This window comes from Sinocyclocheilus rhinocerous, unplaced genomic scaffold (assembly GCF_001515625.1).
Source record: "Sinocyclocheilus rhinocerous isolate Xijiao unplaced genomic scaffold, SAMN03320098_v1.1 scaffold2131, whole genome shotgun sequence".
Classification (NCBI taxonomy): domain Eukaryota; kingdom Metazoa; phylum Chordata; class Actinopteri; order Cypriniformes; family Cyprinidae; genus Sinocyclocheilus; species Sinocyclocheilus rhinocerous.
This window is the reverse complement of record NW_015647125.1, coordinates 88,558-101,477: the sequence shown is the minus strand read 5'-3', so window position 1 is coordinate 101,477 and position 12,920 is coordinate 88,558. Positions and strand designations below refer to the sequence as shown.

The 12,920-nt window shown below is 38.9% G+C and overlaps 1 protein-coding gene across 1 annotated transcript; it reads right to left on the bottom strand.

Annotated features, from left to right (window-relative positions):
• Nucleotides 1–5,419: 5,419 nt before the first annotated feature.
• LOC107709009 (short stature homeobox protein 2) lies at nucleotides 5,420–10,640 on the bottom strand. Its single transcript, XM_016513405.1, has 5 exons — nucleotides 10,263–10,640; nucleotides 9,021–9,229; nucleotides 7,169–7,226; nucleotides 6,768–6,856; nucleotides 5,420–6,005 (listed from the first exon to the last, which is right to left on the bottom strand). The coding sequence occupies exons 1-5, from the start codon at nucleotides 10,510–10,512 to the stop codon at nucleotides 5,712–5,714; spliced, it is 900 nt and encodes a 299-aa protein (XP_016368891.1). The 5' UTR covers nucleotides 10,513–10,640; the 3' UTR covers nucleotides 5,420–5,711.
• Nucleotides 10,641–12,920: the final 2,280 nt, after the last annotated feature.

Here is a 12,920-nt window from a genome sequence, read left to right as displayed (position 1 = left end):
TTTACAGAATTAGAGAGGAAGAACTAGCACCAGGTTTGAGTAGAGGTGCAGAAAGAGCACCTGCTGAGCAGGTAAAGAACTTTAAGCGCTTTAACAGCCGGGTCTCGCTTCCACTCGCTTTCATACACCTTGACTCATGCGCCGCCACTGTCCTTGCTTTCGAGCTGCAAGAACAGCTTACATTTCCAAAAACCTGCAGCACTCCGACGAGAAAAAGTGTGTACATCTGCTCAGACCCTGACGTGACGCTAAGCACTTTTCCACGTCAAAGCCAGTTTTTACACATATGAGCGCTGGCGTGGATTTAAGCGTACGCACACTCTAAGATCAAATCTTTATAAATGAGGCCCTAGGTGTTGACCCCGTTGCATGCATGCCGGTGCCATTTTACAGAAGCAGAGAGGAAGAACTAGCACCAGGTTTGAGTAGAGGTGCAGAAAGAGCACCTGCTGAGCAGGTAAAGAACTTTAAGCGCTTTAACAGCCGGGTCTCGCTTCCACTCGCTTTCATACACCTTGACTCATGCGCCGCCACTGTCCTTGCTTTTCCAGCCCCACAGGGGGTCAGCCGTGTAAGGAACATAAAAGGCCAATTTAATTTAGCACGTCCGCAGCTCCCAAGTATTTTAATTCAGACAGCTATGACTGAGGAGTTAATATTTCACTTGTCAGAAGGCAGGTCGAGGCCACTGAATCATTGTAATTCTCATTAAGAGGCTCTCCCCCAGCAGCACCCTAATTCAAAATAATGAAAGTAAAGACTGAGAGCGATTCTAATGCCAGTTGAGTCCTATCTTTTAATATTCCCCCCTTGATGGATTAGAGAACCGGGAAATTCATCTTGGATCATGGGACCTAATTCAATAAGGGATCATTCCAGGAGTATTGCATTTTATAATAATGTCATTTAAAGTGTCGTCTTCCATTGCGGCTGTCCCATATGTATGCTTATATAATGGTGCCAGAGGGATAAACTTTTACAGCAGGAACCACTCTCCTACCACTGTGCGCTGTCAATCGCTCTCTCTCTCTCGCCCTCTCTCTCTTTCTCTCTATCTCGCTCGTCCTCTCACTCTTTCTCTCTGTTTCCTCACTCTTCCTGTTTTCCTTGTCCAACCACATTTAAGCACAATGTTCAGTTTTATTTATTTCTATTTGATTAATGTTTGAATCTTAGGAAGTAGAGATGCGGTACATGGAAATTCATGCTATACGGTAACATTTAATCCATTATTATAAAACAATGAAAAACTTTTGAATGGCATCCCACGCAGTGTTGTAGTTAAGACCAGCTCATTCAAATCCAATGTAGATGCGGTCCTCCTGTTCCATCAAAGCCTGCTTGCCCCTGACAGCCCCTGTGATGTTTCCCCCGGAACATCATGTCTACTTAGTCTGTTTCTTTAAAGACTTTGACATAATTTTATATTGAGTAACAATCTATTCCTCTGCATTATCCGCAACCCACAAGCGCACGTTCGGCTGTGCTATTATACATACTTGACCGCTCAAGTCTATAATACGGTAACCCTTTAGAGTGGGTCCATTTAGGGTTCAGATTAACTTTAAGTAAATCATGAGATTACTTAATACTGCTGACAAGATCCAACTGAGCTCTAAATATCAGACCTTGTATATACTACTTAATATCTCACATTACACATTTGATACAATAGAATCTTCTCAAAGATCTATAAAACACATCCATAAAGATTCATAAAAAACATTTAGAGAATAAAAATGTGGAGAGATTTTCCTTTTGGGTGGGTCAAGGATTTCTTATGTACCCTGGTGGGGAAAAAAAGTGCTATAGTGCTTCTTTGCCTGGTTTGTGAACTGCTATACTCAGCCAGCTGTTTTGAGACACTCTGTTAACTTCTGTATACAATACTGACTTCAACAAAGCGGTAGAGTTCATACTGAGATTTGTGTAATTCAAGACTCTTAGTATAAATATCACATGACGTGAGTGTATGGTTATTGTCATAGCACATTGTTTCAAAGAATATTCCAATGTTCCGTCTTGATGAAAATATATTCAGGTAAAATAAATAAAACAGAAAATTATGTATGGTTAATTTACAACTTCAACTGGAGAGAGTAAACTTACAGTATTACTATCACAAGGGTAAATACGCTTTATGTCTTGTGTGATTTTCACTTTGCGGGGATGAAATGCCTCGGTTTTGTCCTCCCCTCAGGGCCGGTTAATTGTAGTTATTGAGTTGCGTTAGTGCCATCTGCAACAGGAATTAAATCAAAAATAAATAAATGCTCATAGTCCGTAAAAGATTTGCCGGTCCGTCCGCACTACCTAAACAGGGTGCCGAACAACAATTCCTCACTTTGTTTGACTTCATTTAGTATTGTGCAGCTTTCTTCCCAACAGATAGATTAAATTGCTGAGTGTTGCCGTTTTTCCCAGCCTTTATAAATCAGGCTTTTATTTGGTCAGTCCCATTGTTTTCATCTTGACTGAGCACCATTGAGGGCCGTTTTAAATGATACACATTGGTTGCGAAGTGGTTCATACGGACGCACTGCTCGTAGGATAAATCCAAGCAATAAGCTGCTTTAATTGGTGCATTTGAGCAAGTTTTAGGCAGGTTACTGTCTCACTTTCGCTCCATTTCGCCCCTTTGAAGTCTGTCTTTCATCTCCTTGCTCTCCCCTGATGTTGCTTGTCTTTTGTCTGATGATGTGTGCACATTTCTCTTTTGCAGCACTTAATATATAACAAAGGCAAACCTTTAGAGAGCTACCTTATCTTTGTGTTCTCTCGCTCTCCTCGCCTCCTTTCAAGACCATTGAGCCAGAGGAAAAGTCATGTTAAACTCTTCCGATAAGTCCCTATGCTTGCCTAAGCATACCAAATTAAAGTTTTCATGTAGTGGCTAATGGGTTTTTCCCTATTGTGGGATCCTACAAAGAAAGGAAATCTCCTTATTTTTGTTATTATAAAGTAATTTATGGTGTTATGAGAGAAAGCAACCTGATTTGTCTGCAAAATTCTGAAAACATTCTATTTATAAATAAATAAATACATTGATTTGAACCTAAAATCATTTGACCCCCATCAGTTCTTTAACCTCTGTCTCACCCCAGAAGTTCAGTGTTAGTCCTCCATTAGTCACACTCACTTTACATTCCCTTGCTGTAAATTCTGCAATAAACATTCAAGGCCGGACAGTAGCTGGAAGAATTCATATCGTAATATAATAACATACACTCTTAAAAATAAAGGTGCTTCACGATGCCATAGAAGAACCTTTTTGTCTAAATGGTTCCATTAAGAACCTTTAACATCTGAAGAACCTTTCTGTTTCACAAAAGCTTCTTTGTGACGAAAGAAGGTTCTTCAGATTATAAAAAGGTAAGAAAGAGATGGTTCTTTAAAGAACCTTTGACTGAATGCTTCTTTGTGGAACCAAAAATGGTTCTTCTATGGCATTGCTGTGAAGAACCTTTTAAGCACCTTTATTTTTAAGAGTGTAGGCCTACTGTATTTTCAGAATAGGTTGCTATTGTAATTTATTGTGTTAAAAACTGCTATTTGTTATAGTGCAGTTTGCAGTCGAGGTCTCTAATTTGTCAGATCACTTTTCTAGCTCTAGTTCAAGGTCATGCTGTTTACAGGAGTGACTCTCACTTAGCCTACTCAGAAAATTGAAGAAAAAGTATATGTTTATATCCAAAGCGCAGTGTCCAAATCTGCTGGTAAATGTATCCGATTTGGGGTGAATCGCTCGTTTTTAATACCCACCTTTCGTCCTCTGTACAGCAATCCCTCACTCACAAGTTTGTCTCAACTAAGCATAAGAGGAATCAATAATTCAATAGCACTGGCGTCCGAGTGCAGCCCTGGGCTGGATACACAAGCCCTCTTTATACCGCGCCTTTGTTAAAGCAGTATTAATTAATAGGCCAAAACATTGTACTTTGTATCCAGACAGTAATCTGACCAGACAGGTTATTCGCGATAGGAGATGCCATTTGGTATTTATCAGATTCTCAAGAGAACCGCTTCAGTTCTCGATAGGCGGGCTGATGAAGCTTCAGAAGAATGCAAGCGATGCACCACACATATATATATATAGGTCTATATATATATGTGTGTATATGTAATTTCGATTCCGTAAAAATTGTTAGCAAATATTTGTATTCTTGATTATTTATTTATTTAAAACAGAATGAACAAAAATATCTCATATGAAAATATTTCTTCCAATTTTTTTTTTCTAAAGTGTTATTTTGAAATTTCACTGCAGAAGAAGCGCTTGCTATGAAGCTCAGTCCCAGCGGCAGTCTCCATATGTTTCCAGCATCCAGAGCTGAAAGAGGTCAGTGTGATTTTGTGATAAACGTTTTCCCCAATAACTATGTTTTTATGTATGTATACATATATATAGGCCTAATTGATTTTTTGCAACACGCTAATAACATTCATTAATAATAAATACAAACGTTGCATAATGCGTAACATACACAACAGAATCATCCAAACCAAACAGAAACGGGTCGACTTTTAATTAGGCCTATTTGCAGTGTATAATTTCAGACATTAAATTATAAGACACCGCCAGCGCCAGAGCAATTCTTAAAGAATAAAGTGCACATGAAGGATTCTGTTTAAACGCTCCCATCACATGCACCTATTTACCAAAAAAGAACAATTAAATAATACGAACTGCGTATACCATGACACAGATGCTACAGTCTTTTTTTTTTTTTTTACATTTATTTTATGAATCGAAAACACGGTGTTGAGGTGAGCTCACGTTTCACAGTCATGATAAAATCATAGATATCATAAAAATGAGTGCCCGCAGTTTTATAACCCTTATAAAACATGAACATTACATTTAGATTCACATGGTTGTACAAAAGATGAAGGAACAAGAACTAAAAGAAATAGCAAAGAAAATCCAGAGTGCTCCCACAATGCCCTGATCATGAAGCATAAAACAACCAAAGTATTTTTTTTTGTTGTTGTTATTAACATAGGTATTTTACACGTGCCCGTACCATATCAATATTAGTGTATTACCTGAATTTGATTTTTACACCGAGAATAAAAGCCTGATGTGTGTTCATGTGAACTGGGCATCTGACGGATCTCCATTGAATAATCACCTGATATCGGATTATATTCACTATACACTCATTAATAGGCAAAGGAATGATCATCGTTTCGTTTAATGCTCATTTATTTTGTTTCAGAACTCAAAGAGCATAAACTTGAACTGAAATCGTGTTTTATCCGTGTTTAACACTGCGGTTTTCATGTTTGGCAACAAAAGTGATTTCTGTAATATTTCACAAATATCCACAGAGAAACTTTGTTTCAAATAAAACGAGGCCAGCCTCTTTATTTTCATTAATTACTAATAACGTATTAAAGCAGAAATGTTCGCGTTGTCTCACAAACAGCCGAACAATCGTCCCAGCTGCTTTATATCATCATATTCAGATTCAGCTTCTTGTCTTCTGCAAAAGTTCACTAAAAGTTCAACTTTTTTATTTTCTCGTAGTTCATTCAAACGTTTTGTAGTTGTCCCTCCATCCGCGAAAAGATCCACGCAAAGTTTGTCCACTTCACAGTTTGTGTTCTTATAAATAGCCTCTCCTTTTTCTCTCGCGTGTCCTTCACAGGAAAACATAAATAATGTGTTTGTGTTTCTGCCTCAGCGTCGCGTTCGGTGCTCAGTGACGTCACAGCCCCAGCGCCGCCGCGTGCTTTTTCGCCTTCAGTCTCAGATCCGCGATGCTCGAGTTTTTGTTGGTGCTTTTTGCCGCGGCTGCCGCCGCCACCACCGAAGCTGCCGAGGCGGATTCCGCCGCGAGCGTCGCCAGGGGCAACCCGAACGGCGGGGCGGGAAACATCATGTAGGGCGCGTGCGCCGCCAGGTGCGAGTGCAGGTGATGGTGCGCGTGGGCCACGGCGCTGTCCAGCTGCAGCTGCGCCTGCACCTGAAAGGAGAAGGGCGGCACGTTGCAATGACTATCCTATGGACGCACGGGTGGGAAGAGAGGGGGAGAAACACATTAACTTAAGAGAGACTATGCAGAGCTGTTACTGGGCACTGGATCAATTGCATTTATCATCATAGCTAAAAAATAAATAAATAAATGCATTCGGACACCTGCATTCCGGTGTGCTTGCAATGCCCCCCCTGAATATGATTCAAATCCATGGGGCAAGCACGAAAAATTCACAAATCTCAACTCGTCTATGCAATAGCCTAACAGTTATATTCTTCGTCAAAATGTCTCACTTATGTCATTGCAATCACAAAAGGAGGGAAATCTGAGTGTGGATTCATAGAAATAGAAATAGGACGCGTCTGCATTGTAACTTGCCTGCTGGAATGGCATGCGCAGAGCTCCCACGTTGACATATGGAGCGACGCGACACGCTTCAAACTGACTCGCCGCTCCGATGAGAACTCCTGAAAACAATGCTGACATTGAGTTTTTATCCGTGTGTGCTCGAAAACTAGGCACTGCATGAATTGCAACATTTCTGCACATAAAAAGATACACCGTTTAGTAGCTAAAAGATTTGTATTCTGTAGGCCTATGTGTTGTAGCTAAATGTGCCGTCTAAAAAAAAAATCCGATGATTTATCAGCAAAAACAATAAGGTTTTAATAATACAGAGAACCAAAATAAATACAACAACTAGCATAATAGCAATCACTAATTTATGGGAAATCTGAGTGTGGATTCATAGAAATAGAAATAGGACGCGTCTGCATTGTAACTTGCCTGCTGGAATGGCATGCGCAGAGCTCCCACGTTGACATATGGAGCGACGCGACACGCTTCAAACTGACTCGCCGCTCCGATGAGAACTCCTGAAAACAATGCTGACATTGAGTTTTTATCCGTGTGTGCTCGAAAACTAGGCACTGCATGAATTGCAACATTTCTGCACATAAAAAGATACACCGTTTAGTAGCTAAAAGATTTGTATTCTGTAGGCCTATGTGTTGTAGCTAAATGTGCCGTCTACAAATATCCGATGATTTATCAGCAAAAACAATAAGGTTTTAATAATACAGAGAACCAAAATAAATACAACAACTAGCATAATAGCAATCACTAATTTATAAAGCCTATAGTTTGTAAATCACTCAAACGCATGTGAAACTTTGAATCCAACGCACCTTTATGCAACTGATTTTCCTGCTTTCTGCATTTGGCCCGTCGGTTCTGAAACCAAACCTGAAAACACAAGACATTGATTGACAGCTGTTGGTGAGGGCATGTGTAAATCCTCCAAAAATGACAACAGTCTCAGCAAAACTATGCATCCCTGAGGACCTCTAAAATATTCATAGCGCTTAACCGCACATTTGAATTATTATATCTCTATAACGAGCGGCGAATAGACGTAAAAAGCGGCCAACTATAACCACAAAACAAACAGATTTGTTAAAATGTTAAACAAACGGAAAGAAAGAGAATCTTCAAGTCATGCATCTGAAAAAGTGCCATAATATATCGTCTTTCTGCAATGGTTTAATCTGTCCAGGGATTAGAGTCCCAGAAGAAGCAAAGTGATCCTCTGACAGCAAATACCCAGCATGGGACAATATGCCTGGGCTTCAGTAGCAGGCTAAAATTGAGACATTAATTGCTTATTTCAGAGAGAAAGTTAGTGTTATATTTCTCTGCCATATCGCCTATGTTATGTGCATTGGAGATTTGGAAATGATTGTGTCTCATGCATCTGTTTTGAATCGCGCATAGTTCCAGTGCACTGTTTATTCATTTTGATTCAGCCTAACAACGAGCAAGCGACACTGCATTTGCATGATATTTCTGCTGTAAGTGAAAGTGGAAACGCGGTAATAAATATATGATAATAAATCCCGATGCGTTATGACTTTATCCGGTAAAATGGCAGTGTTGTCTTTGAGCCAGCGGTGTGGCCTTGTCTGTGAATGCTGAATATGAAAAGAGCATCAGATCTTTATTTGGGTAAAAATGATGATGATAATTTATGTAAATCCGCAGGCCTTGCTTGGGACAATGCCCTTTGGTAAGATCCCAAAGAGAGACGATGGTTTAACTTTTTCCAGGGAGGTCTTTTGAGCCCATTTTTTTTTTTAAAGGACCAATGTATTCAAAGAGTGAATTTTATATCCCCACCCAAGGAATGAATAGATAAAAGAGAATGAAATAAGATATTGTTTTTTTTTCTTCTTCTGATCAATCACACCAGAGCCAATGTCTATGTTGAATGTCATTATTCGGCTCAGTCGCTCGTCTCTTGTTACACATATATTGAGCCTTATTATGTTTCTGTGCAGATGGTCTTCCCCATCCTAAAAAGCACACTACAGATGTTGCCTGCAGGCCAATGCGCACAAATCAGGGAATAATTTTAGTTCGTTGTTTTGTTCATTATCGCTCAGCGGCGTTGATTTAAGCGGCGTAATATCACGTTTTTTCCGGCAATATCATTCAACACATACGCTGATATCTAATTTTATTTACCACGCTATGAATGTTAATATTCACATATAACACCAATGATAGCAACGTTAATATGTGCTGTAAACTTAGTGTTTAGCAGTGGCTAGTTGGCAAGAACAACAATAGGATAGCAGTGCCCATGTAACACTTTTTGTAACACAATTTGTATAGGCCTATACAAATTACAAATACATTTTCATCTTTAATCTTTTAGTTCTTAGGAATTATTTCGGAGACTCTGCATTGCTAATCTTAATGTGTCAATAGTTTAATGAACTGATTAGCCTACCTATATGATATACGCGTCTACATTGCACGTAACAGAATATGTAATTACGTAATAATAGCACGTTAATTATGCAATCGCCTATATATAGCCTAAGCAATTCATTAATTATTTGCAATTCATATGCAGTTGCATACAGCCTCTATAACGTTCAACATTGCATTAATCGAAAGTGTTTCTCCTCTCGCAAGGGAAACCATAATGCACACTGCATCCATTGCACACATGTAGACAGCACATGCATGCCTGACCTGTACCCTGGCCTCCGACAGCCCGAGTCTCTGGCTCAGCTCCTCTCTCATAAAGGCGTCTGGATAGTGCGTTTCATCGAACAGTCTCTCCAGCTCATTCAGCTGCTCAAGGGTAAAGTTAGTCCGACTCCTTCTCTGCTTGATTTTAGTCTGTGTCTCATCCTCCAGCGGCTTACAATCCTCTTTGCGTTCTTTCATATCTGTGTTACCTGAAAACGGAGCAGAAAACACGAATGAACGCTTCATCCAGTGATGAGAAAGGAGGGCAGTGTGTGCCCACTGATGTCGGTCACGGATGTTTTGTCCTACACAGAGCTCTTTAATTATTTACACGCTATACATATGCATGGAGAGTCTCTCTGAACCGGATGCTTATGGCAGGAATATTATCCTATTGCATGCGAAATTAACAACCTGGCAAAACGGCTCGATGTTAAGAAAATGAAATCAATAAAGACACCAATTAACGCAGCTGAATGAAAATCCCTGCTGTCAAAATAATTAACCTGCATTAAAACAATAGCCTGTGTGTTAGATATTTAGTGCTTCTAAAGCAAAAATAATAGACTACGTCTAATCGAAATGGTCAGCAGTTCACATTATTATTATTATTATTATTATTACTGTTATTAATATTATGGCTGTTGATCTCATGATATTATTTTAAATCTCAGACTTCTAACAGGCTGATTGAAATATAGGCCTTCAGTTTTTTTTGTAAAATGCGTGCTTATTTATAATACACTGGCACATTCTTTGTTTGTTTGATTTCTACATTATTTTTTTTCTGTTAAAAGCCTATGAAGCCCTTCATGTACATCTACCAGCGGATTTTATTTCTACAGATGGTTATCTCATGGATAATCTAAATCTTTCAAACGTTCAAACTATTTTTTTTTTTTAAATAAAATATATAGGCCCGCAACTACTGTCCTACAAAAAAACAGCCACAATGTTACAGCGCTCGATTTGATCACTTAACTTTTGATTGATTCTTTTGTTTTCAGGCTGCTTCATAACAGCGATGACTGTCAAATTACTATAGTGTGATTATTACGTTTCGTGTAACCTGAACGAAATTAACGTGACTTTAAAATAGGCCTATAATAAATAAAAAACATCGAAAGCGAAGAAGTACTAAAACTTAAATTATAGACAGTAAACAGGCCTTTGAAGAAGAAATAGCGCGATGAAATCATTTTCGTAAATATACTGGGTTAGAGAAACGAAGGAAACACTCACCGTCTGTGAGTTTGGGGCTGATCGAGTCTCTGGTTCTCTCTGACGCGAGCATGTCCGCTTCTGTGGCCGGCGATGAGCGCACGCCGCCCCGCGTGATGCTGCTCAGCTCCTCGCGAACCGGTTCCACCGACAGACTCTCCCTGTTCCTCGCCGAGCCGGTCTCCAGCACCTCCCGGTACGTGATCACTTCCTTCTTTTCCTTCACTTTCTGATCAAAAGATTTGGAGACAAACGCGGTAAGTTCTTCCATCACTGCGCCCAAGAAGAAGAAAAAAATGCAATCTTCTCTTTAGATCCTCAGCAGTCTACCATAACACATCAACATCGGCCTGAATGCGAGATGATGTGTCGAGATCTTTGACAATTCCTCTTGTTGCGGAGTGTACGGACTTGCTGCCGATTCACTATTGAAGTCACACTATTTATACTTGGCGAAGCGTCTGCCCCTTGATCCGCGCTCCTCACCACGAGCCCCCTTCCCATAGAGGCGGGATGGGCTGGGGTGGGGTGCAGGGGGAACCTAATCTGTCCTTCAGATCCACATCACCCTTCCATGCTCGCTATTGGCCAAGATTGACAAGAGGAGCAAATTAATGTCATTAAGCTAGACTGGTTAGCGTTTGGAAACACCAGGGATCGTGATGATGATGATGATGATGATGATGATGAAGATGATGCTGGGATGAGGCCAAAACTGCAGAAAAGGGCATCTTATTCCGCCACTGTTTGATCTGAGCTGGAAAACGAGAGAGCGCGATAGAGATAACGAGAAGAGCAAAGAGAAGGGGGGAAGAAAAATATGCACTTTGTGATCATGGATGTGACACATGCAGTAACAGCATCATTAAGAATTTAATTTTGACCCACGATTCTTTTGTAGACGAGAAATAAAAACTGAATCCTCACAGAAAACAGCTGTAAAGGCTTGTTTTATTGCGGGCTAATTATTTAACGTTCTTTTTTTTTTTTTTTACAGTAGCCTATATATTTATTAGAGAGTGAGAATGTGTTTTACATAAGTATTACGTCTAGTTATAAATTTAATGAGAATATGAAGAACGAACATTGAATCGAATCTAAATCAAAACTACCAATTTGAACAATTTAGTCAAAGTGCATCTATTACACATTCTTGGTATCTGGGTATATTTTAACAGCCGTAAAAAATAGCTTCGTAGAGCTTAGTAGTAAAGCATTAATAAAATAGGCTAAACGTGCTGTTTATACGGTTGTTATTTTCATTCATATTGTCTGACAGCATGGAAAAAATATTCACTATTTTAAAAATCCCGTTTAATTAATATTTCAGCACTCAGAGGACAACTGTTTCTATTATTAGCAACAGCTGCCTAATGACTCGCAATATAAAAAAAAAATCTTGAGATTCTGTGCTGTTTTATTGCTATTTAATTACACAAACTTAGTAAAATTATTGCATAGTTGCATAATACGGTTAATTAGCCGTCTTGCTAAATAAGTGCATTTGGGCATCAAGAGCGAATTAAACAATAAAAATAAAAACAGAACCAAGTACCACAACACAGCAAGAATATTAGTTCGGCGGTAAATGACATACAAAAAGACGTCTTCTATTGATAAATTACAACACATCTTCTCATCATCTCACCGTTAATAGTTACATCACAATTAAAGATTTAGCCTATGTCCCTCTTATATTTATGTAAACACATTCTTCATGCATACACGCATTTATTATTCGAAACGCTGCAAAACATATTGAGCTAAGCTTCACCCATCTCATACACGAAGATGATGATAATAATAATCTTACAAAAAGAGTATTAATTTTTTCTTAAATATTCGAAACATCAAAGGGGGTGTTTGTACACGTATATCAAGGGTGCAGTTTTAAGGCAATTGTACATTAATGTAGCTTAATCTGTAGTTGGCTTGTAGATGGAATGAAACTATCACAATATTTTGAAGATTAGGCATATCTTTGTTCTATGAGTTGTTGTTGTGACACAATAGGAGTGTGTATCGTTATCTAGGTAAGAGTGTGAATATAGATATAAATATCAGTCGTTTCACATATAAACCTCAAAATAAGTTAGCGGACGTGCTGTTTATTTATTAAATAACGTGTGTTAGCGAAAGCGCTTGGAAATATTGAGGAAATCGTGCTGGGAAGACTGACAACATTCGGTATTGAAATGTTTAATAGACTTTATAGATTGCAATATTGCGCGATAAGTCGATATATTGATTATTGCGACAGGCCTAATGCACACTTGGTTACCAAAAAAAAAGTCAATGGCATTGAAATTGATGCCACCGTGAGAATTTGCACAGTTGCAAGCCCTCATTATCGGCAGCACCTGTATATCAAACCTCTTTGCTCCAGAGAGGGTTTCTGCATGTCTTAAAAAAGTCTTAATTCGCATTTTCACAAATCAAGACCTCACAAAGTCTTAATTCAGGGCAGGAAGACTTTAATTTATAAAGTCGTGGCAATAAATGTTGCATGCACTGCAAAAAATGGATATCTTCTTCAGTATTTTAGTCTTGTTTTCCAGTACACATATCTAAACATCCTTAAATCAAGACGCATTCATTTGAGATGCTGTCTGAACATATGCCGTCTTGTTTTCTGAGAAACTGGACAAAAGAGTTTATGCTTAAAAAAAAAAAAAAAAA

What these genes read in the sequence shown, in the direction of transcription:
- LOC107709009 (XM_016513405.1), bottom strand. Translation starts at nt 10,512, where the DNA reads ATGGAAGAACTTACCGCGTTTGTCTCCAAATCTTTTGATCAGAAAGTG. An exon ending in CAGCCCCAAACTCACAGACG is followed by an intron (nt 9,230 to 10,262) that starts GTGAGTGTTTCC and finishes CTCCGTTTTCAG; the next exon opens with GTAACACAGATATGAAAGAA. An exon ending in TGTCGGAGGCCAGGGTACAG is followed by an intron (nt 7,227 to 9,020) that starts GTCAGGCATGCA and finishes TTGTGTTTTCAG; the next exon opens with GTTTGGTTTCAGAACCGACG.